Here is a 15479-nt window from a genome sequence, read left to right as displayed (position 1 = left end):
CCTAAACGGGAAAAAAGTGTAAACTGCCTTCACGTTTGGAATAACGAAAGTTAAAACAGCAATGTCTTCAAGGAAAAAAATCAACAGCTCAAGTTCATAATTATCGAATAAAATTTATTTTGTGATAATGTCGATACAAGTTAACCCGCTGATCTGTGGCGTAGGGGGTGTGGGGAGGGAGCTTGGGGGAGCCACCCCATGTGGCATAGACGTGGGGAGCGACTGTGAGCGGCCAAGCCGATTAATCCTGTCTGTGTGGTCATTACATCAGATAACTGTATTGTGGTCGGGACAATACAGAGACTTACGCGGAATTTCAAGGCCACTGGACAACTGGGTTCAGAGTAGACTTGTAAGGTCTGACCTGAACAAATATACGACAAACTAGGACTACTAGAGCTCTAAGGGTTATCTTGAGCCCGAAAAGGAAAAAGATTCGTTCTACTGTCAGCGGCAACATTTACTAAAGAGATTGTTAGCACTACGATTTTTCAATAGGCAGCAGCAGCGTTTTTAGTACAGATAGACCTGTTAGTTCATACACTGGCCTCAAGAGGCTCTGTTCTGGCTCTTCTTTTACAGTGAAAAGTTATTCTTTCGTTTACTCCTCAGCTTCCGTCTATACATGCACCATCATACGATACAATTGTTGGTGTTTTGGTTTTCTTCAAATTTTACACCTTTGATAATTTTATCCATAGTCTAATGTCTTTACAAAGTCAACCACAAATATGTTGATTTAAGAACTGAACAACGTAACGTGCAAAAGTGGACTTTGTTAGCCCAATGCTTTTTTCATGTGATTTTGACTCGAGTGACCCTGAATGACATATCTAACCTTCAAATGCGATATAACTATGGGCTCGAGTTGACCATAAAATAGACTCATTTGCAAAACTACATTGCTATTTATAAAATTTAGTTTATTCAAGGGTTTGCGAGTAATTGTCAAGTAGAAGACAAGTATTCTCTAACCGAAAGGATGAAGTCCACCGATAATGTCTGTCCCTTCGGTTAGCAACATGCCACGCTGACCGCGTAGTTACCATGACGGACCACTTCCGTCCTTGATTTACTCCATCAACTTATCATTCTCTCGTTCTGTCCCCGCTGCTTCTCGTTCTCTAGTTGTTGTTGTTGTTGCTGTTGTTGTTGTCCACGTGTTTACTCTCAGGGGACTAGCTGTGGCGCGGTCGGCAATCGCCTTGTTCTACTATCTATTATTCTCGATCTTGTCTGATTTCCAGCCACTATAGAATCTTCTCTAGATTTCAGTGAAACAAAAAATAAAGCAGCCAAAGATATTAGTGAGATGATACTAAGTGACCTCGACGTTACGGATTTGATATTATGAACAGCAGAAGTCAAGTATACGATAATGCCGCTACAATGACTGCAAGACAGACAGGTGTATGACAACGGATAAAATATACACTACTGGCCATTAAAATTGCTACACCGACAAAAAATGCAGATGATAAACGGGTATTCATTGGTCAAATATTTTATACTCAATTTGGGTGCATAGATCCTGAGAAGTCAGTACCCAGAACAACCACCTCTGATCGTAATAACGGCCTTGATACGCCTGGGCATAGAGTCAAACAGAGCTTGGATGGCGTGTACAGGTACAGCTGCCCATGCAGCTTCAACACGATACCACAATTCATCAAGAGTAGTGACTGGCGTATTGTGACGAGCCAGTTGCTCGGCCACCATTGACCAGACGTTTTCAGCTGGTGAGAGATCAGGAGAATGTGCTAGCCAGGGCAGCAGTCGAACATTTCCTCTAGCCAGAAAGGCCCGTACAGGACCTGCAACATGCGGTCGTGCATTATCCTGCTGAAATGTAGGGTTTCGAAGGGATCGAATGAAGGGTAGAGCCACGGGTCGTAACACATCTTAAATGTAACGTCCACTGTTCAAAGTGCCGTCAATGCGAACAAGAGGTGACCGAGACGTGTAACCAATGGCACCCATACCATCACGCCAGGTGATAAGCCACTATGCCGATGACGAATACACGCTTCCAATGTGCGTTCACCGCGATGTCGCCAAACACGGATGCGACCATCATGATGCTGTAAACAGAACCTGGATTCATCCGAAAAATGACGTTTTGCCATTCGTGCACCCAGGTTCGTCGTTGACTACACCATCGTAGGCGGTCCTGTCTGTGATGCAGCGTCAAGGATAACCGCAGCCATGTCTCCGAGCTGATAGTCCATGCGGCTGCAAACGTCGTCAGACTGTTCGTGCAGATGGTTGTTATCTTGCAAACGTCCCCAACTGTTGACTCAGGGATCGAGACGTGGCTGCACGATTCGTTTCAGCCATGCGGATAAGATGCCTGTCATCTCGACTGCTAGTGATACGAGGCCGTTGGGATCTAGCACGGCGTTCCGTATTACCCTCCTGAACCAACAGATTCCATATTCTGCTAACAGTCATTGGATCTCGACCAACGCGAGCAGCAATATCGCGATACGATAAACCACAATTGCGATAGGCTACAATCCGACCTTTATCAAAGTCGGAAACGTGATGGTATGCATTTCTCCTCTTTACACGAGGCATCACAACAACTCACCAGGCAACGGCGGTCAGCTGCTGTTTGTGTATGAGAAATCGGCTGGAAACTTTCGTCATGTCAGCACATTGTAGGAGCCGTCACCGGCGCCAACCTTGTGTGAATGCTCTGAAAAGCTAATCATTTGCATATCACAGCAGCTTCTTCCTGTCTGTTAAATTTCACTTCCGTAGCACGCCATCTTCGTGATGTAGCAATTTTAATGGCCAGTAGTGTATTAGCCTAATGCCGAAATTATGACCTACTCAAACAATTGATTGAAACTAGTTTTCCTGCATGCAGATTCGATGGAGGTGATTTCAGTGACTTTCCTCGGCACACTGGAACATTATTCTGATTTCTTTTCTATGTCTAGGCAACGGCCTTGCCGCAGTGGATACAACGGTTCCCGTGAGATCACCGAAGTTAAGCGCAGTGGGGCGTGGCCGGATGGGTGATCATCCAGCCGCCAGCGCTGTTGCCATTTTTCGGGGTGCACTCAGCCTCGTGGTGCCAATTGAGGAGCTACTCGACCGAACAGTAGCGGCTCCGGTCGAAGAAAACCCTCATAACGACTGGGAGAGCGGTGTGCTGACCACACTCCCCTCCTACCTGCATCCTCAACTGAGGATGACACCGCGGTCGGATGGTCCCGATGGGCCTGACGACGGGGTGCTTTTCTATGTCTACACACGGATGGAAGGTCCTGATTGATTACTGCTACAGGCAAGGGTTTGGAAATGATGCAGGACACACATTGGAACGCAGGAGGCAGTGCAGTAAACATAACGTGAAATCATTAAAAAGAAATTTTGACAACGCTAACATATAGAGACGAACGCTTGACCACCCGGATGGACGCATGGACTTTGTAAGTGGCGATGCAGTCATTTTTGTTTCTGTGTTTCGTGGGTCTACGGCAACTGGTACTGCGTGAAGTGAATGATGCACACAATTCTTTGCAAATGGAGAAATCTAGTGTCCAGAAAATAAGCGTCTTACGGTTGGCATTGGAAGAGAAGCTAAAGGAATTTTTATCCGAGGCATTAAGCCACGGTAAAAGCTTGTGTGAAGAACCTGGCATTTCTATTGAACTTCCACGACAAATTAGGAGGCACATGTCTGGCAAAACAAGGTGAGATGCTTATCGCATGAAGGCGATTTAAAATGAAAAAAATTTTCTTCATTAGATAAAGAACTGCTGAAATTCGAGAAAGGTTCCGGCAGCTGCCAAATTTGACTGAAAAATATGCCTTCCTAAGGCCTGAAATAATACTGGATGTCGACGATAAGGGTAGCAACTTCGACTAAGCCCCTCAAAATATCGACAAAGAAGAATTTATGCTTCAAAGCGTGCGTCTACGAACTTTTTAGCTACAACAGACATGAAAGAACTTAGGGCCTACTGATCTTGTATGACCATCCTTCTGACCGAGGGTTTGAGGGACTTCGGGCATTCACTTATGTAATAAAATAGAACACCTGCATCCGTTCTTTCCATGTTGTTTATTATATGACTGCCAGTTTCGGCGATTCAATGCACCATTTTTAGGTCTTTACTGACGCTGAGGGAGTTAACTCCAATCGTATAAATGATTCCATCAGTGGCCAATATCTATGAACTGGTTTCCGTAGACTGCCTCCAACCATCAACTACCATTGTTACAGTCTACAGAAACCAGTCCATGGATGTTAACCACTGATGGTATCCTGTATACGATTGGAGTTAACCACCTCGGCGTCAGTTACGGCCTGAACATACTGTGCTGAATCAGCGAAACTGGTATCCATATAATAAATAACATCTAAAAGACGGCTATACATGCTCCATTTTATTACTTATTGCTTCTGGCCCACTGGGTTTATTGAAGTTCATTTTTGAGTCCAAACTTGAGAAAGGATTACCTGATACAGTCGTAAGGCTGAGAATATTCCTTACAGTTGCCATAATTAATGTCAGTTGTGAGAGAAGCTTCTCTAAATTGAAACCAATGAAAAATGGTATTGTATTGTATTGTGGTGTATGTTAACCGGGGTCCTAGAAACGACGGAGAGGCTCCGTCCCCGCCGCAGCCGCAGTGATCCGCAACCCCACAACGACTACCGCAGTCCACCTCACCCCTCCACCGCCCCACACCGAACACAGGGTTATTGTGCGGTTCGGCCCCCGGTGTACCCCCCAGGGAACGTCTCACACCAGATGAGTTTAACCCCTATGTTTGCGTGGTAGAGTAATGGTGGTGTACACGTACGTGGAGAACTTGTTTGCGCAGAAATCGCCGACATAGTGTAACTGAGGCGGAATAAGGGGAACCAGCCCGCATTCGCCGAGGCAGATGGAAAACCGCCTAAAAACCATCAACAGACTGGCAGGTTCACCGGACCTCGACACAAATCCGCGTGAAAAATGGTATAAGATGTGCAATGTTCTCGTTGAGATTATCAAATCTGGCAAGTTTGGCAATCGAACATGAAGTAATAATTGACATTGACGAGTGTCTTAAACAGTTTGCGTTGCAAGAAACACACATAACAAAATTTTAATTTAAGAAAGATGTTTTATTTTGAATCTGTCTCAAATAGTGACACGGTATCGTAGATTTTTTTCCCTTCCCAATTCATCGCATGCACTTTCAGTCAGTAGAAGGTAAGTTAGTAATTCCGTGAACTTCGAAACTCTTTGCGGATCCTGAATATGTTTGGAGTGATTACTGTATTTGAGGTTCATTCGTGAATAAGTTTTAGGATTTACAAGGTGAGGTCGTGCACCCTCATTTCACGCGCCGTTTCAGTAAGAGAAAACATGAAGACACTTAATGGATTTACCAGTAAATTAAGAGCTGTGATTATAATGTTATTCTTGCATTCAGTTAAATATATCTCCAAGCTCGGTTTATATTTTTCGTTGCTCTATGAAGTCGCTTCTTACTTCTGAATATGTGAATAAAATCGAAGGCAGATCGTGTAATATTCATTTTTGGATCAAAATCCTGTGTGAAAAGGGGAGTGTTTTCAGGACATTTTTACTGAGGTCATACTAGTTATATACCCATTTTAGTTCAAAAAGGAGTACGAGGCTTTGCGAAAGACAGACTGGAAAGATGTATTCAACACATTTGGTGTCAATGGAAAATTTGTTATACTCTGTAATATGGCACGCAGCTCCCTGTAAAAGCATTCTGAAACAAGTTTCATAAAGTTTATTCGGTTTGCTATTATTTTTTGCAAGTAACAGCCAACACAAGAAGATCAACGCTATCGCTTCTAAAAACAGGAAATCAGTTTCTATGTCCGTGCTTAAATACACAGTGACAATCTAAATAATGGTTGAAATTGGCTGCTTAGTCGCTTATGTGTGATAGGGTTAAGGAAACAAGGAAAGGACCGAATGCAGGCAATATTGCTGGCGTTCGTGTGTATGCGTGCGGGATGGGGGGGGGGGGGGGGGGAGGGGAGCGGTAACAGATTATTTCTATAAAGCAGAAGGATGTTACAAATAAAACATCATTAGGTACTTTTACGTAAAATGCTCTTAATTTCGATGTCAATAGAACAATTTCATTCCATTTCATTGTTCTCTGTCTGACAAGATGCCTAGGACATTAGATGTGAACGAATCCCAAAACGTAGCGAAGTTGTGATGTGTATTTTTCCGTTTTCGCGAATTCTGTGAGAACGTCCGTTGCCTTCGTCCCTATGCTCCAGGTGACGTGAGGCGGACTCTGTTTCGTTACGCAAAGCAATCTTGACTATATCTCAATCACTAAAGGAAAAATTAAGTACATTTTTACCTACGACTCTAGAAATATTTTATATTTCGTCACAAGTAGAATGTCACCGATGTAGTCCTAACTACAGATAAGTCTATTTTCTCAGTCACATCGTACTCTGACTAACTATCACCTCTACAACTTAACACATGGCTACCACCGAAGGATATCGACATGCTTAAGTTAGTACTTAATCACCTAACTTGGAAAACCAAAGCTGCCAGAAATAAATCTACCACTTGTTTCACGTACTCCGCAAGATCTCTTCCATTATCCTAGACTCCGTAAGCGTTTGTTATTAGGCCCTCTAAATCTCTAGTCTGGAGGAAATTCAATTTGTATTATATGTGTCAGTTAACAAGTATTGTGGTAACACACTGACTGGCTTCTGCCCCAGTATAAGCATCTCCATTGGCTCCTTCCCTTCTTCCGTTACTAGTACTTTCGTTTGTGCTACTAGCACTTTGGTCCTGGCACGACTGCTCGAACTATTATTTTCATCCTGACGTTACGAACACTGTATATGTGAGAGGTTGAATTCTCTTGAGCCCAACAAAGCCTAGTTTGACTAAATTCTGATTGTCTGTTAATGGTAACAAGTGGACAAAATGTAGCATGCCTGTCCATAAGCAAACTGGACGTATCTCGTCTAATGGGCTGTGTAAATGCCTACTTATTATTATTATTTGCTTAATTTAGGGTAAAAGTACTTCCAAAACTTACATCAGAACATCGTAATTTATTGCTGTGAAAGTGTATTCCCTGTATCTCCAAATGTTACAAATTATTTTCTTCTTAATGCATGAATATATGTAATTTATTTGTTCATCTACTTCTACGTCTACATCCACACTCCGCAAGCCACCTGACGGTGTGTGGCGGAGGGTACCTTGAGTACCTCTATCGGTTCTCCCTTCTGTTCCAGTCTCGTATAATTCGTGGAAAGAAAGATTGTCGGTATGCCTCTGTGTGGGCTCTAATCTCTCTGATTTTATCCTAATGGTCTCTTCGCGAGATATACGTAGGAGGGAGCAATATACTGTGAAGGTGTGTTCTCGAAACTCCAACAAAAGCCCGTACCGAGCTACTGAGCGTCTCTCTTGCAGAGTCTTCCACTGGAGTTTATCTATCATCTCCGTAACGCTTTCGCGATTACTAAATGATCTTGTAACGAAGCGCGCTGCTCTCCGTTGGATCTTCTCTATCTCTTCCATCAACCCTATCTGGTACGGATCCCACACCGATGAGCAGTATTCAACCAGTGGGCGAACTTTCTCAGAAAATTATTTTGAACAATTAGTTCATGAGCCCACTCGAAGCGTTAATGGCGAAAGCATACTTGACCTTTTAGCAACAAATAATCCTGGACAAGTAGTGAGTGTTGTAACGAATACAGGGATTAGCGACCACAAGGCAGTTGCTGCTAGGCTGAATATTATAACGCCTACAACCATAAAAAAGAAACGTAAAGTATATCTATTTAAAAAAGCTGATAAAAATGCTCTTAACGCCTTTTTAAGAGGCAGTCTTCACTCCTTCCGATCTGATCATGTAAGTGTAGAAAAGTTATGGAATGTTTTCAAAGAGATAGTATCAACAGCAACTGCGAGATATATACCACATAAATTAATAAGTGATGGCACTGATCCTCCATGGTACACAAAACGAGCCAGATCGTTGTCGTTGAAGCAACGAAAAAAGCATGCAAAATTTGAAAGAACGCAAAATCCCCAAGATTGGCAGTTTTACAGAAGTTTGAAATATGGCGCGTACTTCAATGCGAGATGCTTTTAATAATTTCCACAACGAAATTCTGTCTCGAAATCTGGCAGAAAACGCAAAGAGATTCTGGTCATACATAAAGCACACCAGTGGCAAGACGCAATCAATACCTTCAATGCGCGATAACAACGGTGAAGTCACTGATGACAGTGCTACTAAAGCAGAGTTATTAAACACGGTTTTCCGAAACTCCTTCACTAAAGAAGACGAAGTAAATATTCCTGAATTCCAATCAAGAACAACTCCAAGATGAGAAACATAGAAGTAGATATCCTGTAACAAAGCAGCTTAAATCACTTAATAAAGGCAAGGCCTCCGGTCCAGATTGTATACCAGTCAGGTTCCACTCAGAGTATGCTGATAAAATAGTTCCATATTTAGCAGTTATATAAACCCAATCGTTCACAGAAAGATCCGTACTTAAAGACTGGAAAATTGCTCAAATCACACCAATACCCAAAAAGGGAAATAGGAGTAATCCGCTGAATTACGGGCCTGTATCACTAACGTCGATTTGCAGTAGGGTTTTAGAGCATATACTGTATTCGATAATTATGAACTACCTCGAAGAAAACGATTTATTGACATATAGTCAGCACGGATTCAGAAAATATCGTTCTTGTGAAACACAACTAGCTCTTTATACTCACGAAGTAATAAGTGTTGTCGACAGGGGATGTCAAATTGATTCCATATTTTTAGATTTCCAGAAGGCTTCTAGTTACTGACCTGTTATATTGTAGCTAAATGATAAAGGATCTTTCTTTCTATGTATTCGCAGCACATTACACTTGTCTACATTGAGATTCAAGTGCCATTCCCTGCACCATGGTCAATTCGTTGCAGATCCTCCTGCATTTCATTACAATTTTCCATTGTTACAACCTCTCGATATACTACAAAGCCTCAGTGGACTTCTGATGTTATCCACAAGGTCGTTTATATACAGGGTGGTTCATTGATCGTGACTGGGCCAAATATCTCACGAAATAAGCGTCAAACGATAAAACTACAAAGCCGAAACTTGTCTAGCTTGAAAGGGGAAACCAGATGGAGCTATGGTTGGCCCGCTAGATGGCGCTGCCATAGGTCAAACGGATATCAACTGCGTTTATTTAAATAGGAACCCCCATTTTTTATTACATATACGTAATGAAATACGAATGTTTTAGTTGGACCACTGTTTTCGCTTTGTGATAGATGGCGCTGTAATAGTCGCAAACAGATGGTTCACAATTTTAGACGAACAGTTGGTAACAGGTAGGTTCTCTAAATTAAAATACAGAACGTAGGTACGTTTGAACATTTCATTTCGGTTGTTCCAATGAGATATGTACCTTTGTGAATTTATCATTGTTGAGAGCGAACGCCCGGGTTCCCGGGTTCGATTCCCGGCGGGTTCAGGGATTTTCTCTGCCTCGTGATGACTGGGTGTTGTGTGCTGTCCTTAGGTTAGTCAGGTTTAAGTAGTTCTAAGTTCTAGGGGACTGATGACCATAGATGTTAAGTCCCATAGTGCTCAGAGCCATTTGAACCATTTTTGAGAACGCATGCTGTTACAGCGTGATTCCTGTAAACACGACATTAAGGCAATAAATGCTCAAAATGAGGTCCGTCAACCTCAATGCATTTGGCAATATGTGTAACGACATTCCTCTCAACAGCGAGTAGTTCACCTTCCGTAATGTTCGCACATGCATTGACAATGCGCACCATACATTAACCCGCCAAGGTCGCTGATGTTCATCTACATCTACATCTACATCTACATGGATACTCTGCAAATCACATTTGAATGCCTGGCAGAGGGGTCATCGAACCACCTTCACAATTCTCTATTATTCCAATCTTGTATAGCGTGCGGGGAGAATGAACACCTATATCTTTCCGCAAGAGCTCTGATTTCCCTTATTTTATCTTCGTGATCGTTCCTCCCTATGGAAGTCGGTGACAACAAAATATTTTCGCATTCGTAGGAGAAAGTTGGTGATTGGAATTTCGTGAGAAGATTCCGCCGCAACGAAAAACGCCTTTCTTTTAATGATGTCCATTCCAAATCCTGTGTCATTTCTGTGACAATCTCTCCCATATATCGCGATAATACAAAACGTGCTGCCTTTCTTTGAACTTTTTTGATGTACTCAGTCAGTCCTATCTGGTACGGATCCCACACCGCGCAACAGTATTCTAAAAGTGGACGGACAAGCGTAGCGTAGGCAGTCTCCATAGCAGGTCTGTTACATTTTCTAAGTGTCCTGCCAATAAAACGCCGTCTTTGGTTAGCCTTCCCCACAACATTTTCTGTGTGTTCCTTCCAATTTAAATTGTTCGTAATTGTAATTCCTATGTATTTAGTTGAATTTACGGCTTTTAGATTAGACTGATTTATCGTTTAACCGAAGTTTAACGCGTTCCTTTTAGCACTCATGTGCATGACCTCACACTTTTCGTTATTTAAGGTGAACTGCCACTTTTCGCACCATTCCGATATTTCTTCTAAATCGTTTTGCAGTTTGTTTTGATCTTCTGATGACTTTATTAGTCGATAAACGACATCGTCATCTGCAAACAACCGAAGAAGGCTGCTCAGATTGTCTCCCTAATCGTTTATATAGATAAGGAACAGCAGCCATCGTGGATTTTCCGTTGCCCAATAGTGTGTATTATGCCGGTTTGCGTTACCGCTGTTGGTGAATGACGCTTCGTCGTTAATAGAACGCGTGCAAAAAATCTATCATCGTCCCGTAATTTCTCTTGTGCCCAGTGGAAGAACTGTACACGACGTTCAAAGTCGTCGCCATGAAATTCCTGGTGCATAGAAATACTGTTCGGGTGCAATCGATGTTGATGTAGCATTCTCAACACCGACGGTTTTGAGATTCCCGATTCTCGCGCAGTTTGTCTGCTACTGATGTGCGGATTAGCCGCTACAGCAGCTAAAGCACCTACTTGGGCATTATCATTTGTTGCAGGCCGTGGTTGACGTTTCACATGTGGCTGAATACTTCCTGTTTCCTTAAATAACCTAACTATCCGGCGAACGATCCGGACACTTGGATGATGTCGTCCAGGACACCGAGCAGTATACATAGCACACGCCCGTTGGGCATTTTGATCACAATAGCCATACATCAACACGATATCGACCTTTTCCGCAATTGGTAAAAGGTCCATTTTAACACGGGTAATGTATCAGGACAATCCAGCCTAAATTTGGCTACTTATTAACCTAACTGGAGAACCGCAGCAGCTTGGTTGGGAAAGGTTTGTATTTTTTGCACTCAGTGTGATGATTCCACTTGGAGTATTGAGTTTGTGGTTTTTGTGGTTTTGCTGTTGTAGTTGTTGTTGATGATGATGATGGTGGTGGTTATGAAAGAGAAACGAGATGGTGGGATTTAGCTTACTACTCTAGAATAACACAAGGGAGTCACGGAGCTGATCTACATCCAACGGAACGATCAGCATTAGCAGACTCACCCGCTTTTCCTCACTGAGACACTGCAGAAGGATTTGGGGTTTGTTTCAGTACACTGGCGCAGTGAGATAATCCGAGAGTTAACGTCATTATTTCGTCTCTCCTTGCCAACTGCATACTGTAGCTCAAATTTCTTCCTACACCAGAGTTCGGAGGGTAATATTGTTGATATTGGACCACTTCCTACATTGAACTAAGTGAGAAAATTAGCAAGGCAGTATGGTGTAGACTCTAGCAGCTTTAAACCAAAGCTTGCCGCCTGTTCGCTACATAGATGTTGGTCAGTGTTACGAGCTTATGCTGTGCTGTTATGTGTCGATTTGTTTTAAGTGCTTATAATATAAACGAGGACTATTTGGAACGTAAGGAACTATCGTTAGCGAAATGGATACTACAGTGAAAATCAAAACGGGTTTTATTTGCAACAGCCAGCTACACCTGGCAGTTACTTCGTCGCTCCGACTTAGACGTCTGTCGTAGCGCTGTACCAACTTTCCAATACCCTCGCCATAGAAGGCAGCCGCCTGTGCTTTCCGGCAGTTTTCTACACTGGACTGCTGCTTGTTGTCTGTGTGTTGTCTGTGTCGAAATGTTGTCTTCATAGGCAGCGGTTCGTTTGAGCAGAGATGAAAATCAGGGGGAGGCAAATTCGGGCTGTACTGCGAGTGATCAAAGATTTCCCATCGAAAATGGTGCAGGAGGTTCTTCATTGCCCCTGCGATGTACGGACGAGAATTACCATGAAGAACGCCAAGCACGACAGTTACGTTACGTGGGGTTGTATGAAATGTGGCGAAATCTCCCGTCAGGCACCCATACTTGGTGGGCGAAACCATTTTCTAGGCATCTTTACGTGCTCAGTGTGCGCTCAGAACTGTGAGGTGCGACGTGACGCTATCTGCAGGCAAAGTAGAGACCCTGCCCAGTACAACTGTGCAAAGGTTCATCAAATGTTCACTGTGGTTTCCATTTCGCGACCGATTGTTCCTTACTTTCCGAATAACCCTCGTACTTTTTGGTGTCTACGTCAGCAGAAGGAGTATTCTTCAAGGTTGGTAAGTTGTACTACACCCTTGTAAACAGCACTTACACATGAAAGTAATAACGTATTTACACTTTTGACGGTGCACTTTGTAAACCGTTTGTCACTGGTAGAAACAAAAATAGTATATTTTTCCTACATTGGACTTCCCATTGGAATGTCCTGTACAGTCCATTACCCTGTTTAACATAGTGGAATGCTCAGAAATTCTTATAGCAGAGCTGCAGCAGTAGTCAACACTGTGCACCGATTCAAGATAACTTGAGTTTGGCCTGTTAACAGAAATATTATTGATGACAGATTCACTTGACGCCATCCGACTGGGAGATACTTATTTTCGGAGTTGCTTGTTTACATGGCTTACACCCACCGACATTTTTAACTGATAAAAAGTCTTACCTTAGATTTTACCTTTATGGAACTAAAGTGAAGAAAAATCCCATCTGGCAGCTATGTGTATTACGAATTCAGGCTCGACAACCCGTAACTGAGACAGAAAAAGTGTTTACTCACCTAATGGAGTATGCGACATCGTTGTTACCAGGGCCGTCAGCATCCACTGCGGTTATGAATGCGATCGGAAGGTCGGCCTCCTCTTCCTTCACACTCAGCGTGCCAACTTCATTGAATACTGGCGCGTTGTTGTTTTTGTCATCGATGGTAATTGTCATTTGGACTAAAAACAGAAACAACGGCAATGAATACTTCAAATGTGTGTGAATATCTGAGGGACCAACCTGCTGAGGTCATTGGTCCCTAGACTTACACACTGCTTAAACTAACTTAAACTATCTTATGCTAAGAATAACACACACACCCATGCCCGAGGGAGGACTCGAGCCTCCGGCGGGAGGGGTCAATGAATACTTCACATCCGTTTCATGTTGCACCAACTTTCACGACTTCACAATCAAAAAACCAGTCATGATGAATGATATCACAGCTACAAGAGTGTCTAGGCAGTGCCAGGAACTGTTGTAATGATGGTCTGGTGGGTTCAGAATATACCGTTACTTTTGAGTGATGCCGAGTGAACGCAAGTGTCCATTTTAATACATGGTGTGTCCCAGTTCCGTTAGGACTGGTTGTGTGAAATTCCACAGTACAACGCTATCTCGTAGCGAGTTGGAGCGTTACGAAATTGAAGTTTCAACAACAGCCATGCAGAAGGTCAAAGTGCTAGCATCGCTGAAGCGGGCGTACTGACTGCGAGTGCAGCAGTACGTGTCTGACACCTGTCGGGAAATGGTGGGGGAGAAACGAGGCAACATCAAGTATCTTGTGTCCTCTGTCGTTTGTGGGCGAGAATTTTTCGAATTCGAGCCGAATGCTTCATCCCACAAAGTGAATATCGTGCTCGATTGTTTGGCCAGAAAACGGATAACAGTCTTGAATCACACGCCGTATTGGCCAGATTTGGCCCCAGCCGACTTCTGGTTGTTTCCCAAATAAAAGTTGCCAATGAAATGACACACCGTTACGACACAATTAAAGACGTCCAGGAAAATTGTTCTGCATTACTAACTGCTACACTGGCCGTTTCAATACACTTCTAAAACGATATCAGCTGTGTATTGAGTCAGGGGAAAACTATTCTGAATAAATTTCATTATTGACACCAGTAGTACTAACGGAACTGAGAGACATTGTATATTTTAGGCCGTAACGCGTACCGCGTACATTGGATTCAATTTAGAATCTGGCTTGAGCACCAGTGCTGCTGTCTTCAACGAGAAGACCACTCCACCATAATTAGAAGAAAAGTAAGTGTATCACCTGGTTTCATCCTGAATCCCGTATATAACCGATTTCGCATCAGAGTAATTTGCCTGGCAATAAGTACTGACTGTCCTTCAGGAAAAGTGGAGGAAAAATCTGCTTTCAGAATGTTATAAGTAGCATAAATATTTCTCTTACGGCTGAATGTTATAGTAAAAGCAAAATAATGTCCTAAGTGTTATCGTATACAGGACTGTTGGGTTTGGACGGAGTTTCAGTGATTGTCCGTAAGTGTTTGTCTGTACAGTGTACACACAGTGACTGCACAGGCAGGAAAATACACATGTTCCATTTGTGATAGAGGGAAAGTAAGTGACTTACCTGTTTTCTTGCTGTTATCAAGATACTTCTGATCCGTAGCTGTGTCGTGCGCCACCAGCACGAGGTAGATGGTGTCAAGTTTGCCCCAGTCCAGTTCTGGAGATCCAGTGGTAACTAAGTTTGCCATTACATTTCTCTTATTGTCTTCAGTAGTCTCAATTTCGAAGGCGCTACGGAAAGACACAGAGGATATAGTGTTTGACAGATGTGTCTAAGCGAAATTACATTTTTTTTTCAAAAATAGAAAGTGATGTGCTGGATTCATTAAGTAAAGTGAAACGATATGAATTAATCCTGTATTTCTTTCCCATGTTGTTATTTCATTATGACATCTGTCCAGAGATGAGCTACAGTGATCATGAGCCAGAAACATTTAAAAAAAGAAACTACAGAAATAAGCTACAATAATCGATGTACGTGCTTGCAAAACTCTTAGAATGATGGCTTATAATGACGATGTTATAACTGAATAAATCCACTATTAAATTTAAAAGCAATGGTGCTGTTAAGGTCATGATATTAAACGAATTACTGTAGACTTACACTGCAGTGAGCAATTAGGATTTGCATTGGGAAATGATGAACTGGAAGATGATAATGGGGAAGGGGCTGAATGAGGCATGTGCGTAAGGTGTAGGGTATTAACGGAGCAGATATGTTAGAAGATGTGATGCTCAGTGTAATACTGAAGAATCTGTAACATGAATACATGCAAGATGGGATAAGTTAAAAGAACGA

General features: G+C 42.6%; 1 protein-coding gene across 1 annotated transcript in view; it reads right to left on the bottom strand.

The window, feature by feature from the left end:
• LOC126416943 (cadherin-23-like) overlaps positions 1-15479 on the bottom strand; it is a 597779-nt gene that overhangs the window by 234744 nt on the left and 347556 nt on the right. The window contains exons 14-15 of the mRNA XM_050084822.1: positions 14742-14911; positions 13155-13317 (exon numbers count right to left, since the gene is read on the bottom strand). Coding sequence (XP_049940779.1) covers positions 13155-13317; positions 14742-14911 — 333 coding nt within the window. The remainder of the gene's footprint in view (positions 1-13154; positions 13318-14741; positions 14912-15479) is intronic.

This window comes from Schistocerca serialis, chromosome 8, assembly GCF_023864345.2.
Source record: "Schistocerca serialis cubense isolate TAMUIC-IGC-003099 chromosome 8, iqSchSeri2.2, whole genome shotgun sequence".
In the NCBI taxonomy this organism is placed as follows: domain Eukaryota; kingdom Metazoa; phylum Arthropoda; class Insecta; order Orthoptera; family Acrididae; genus Schistocerca; species Schistocerca serialis.
This window is presented reverse-complemented; position numbering and strand designations above follow the sequence as displayed.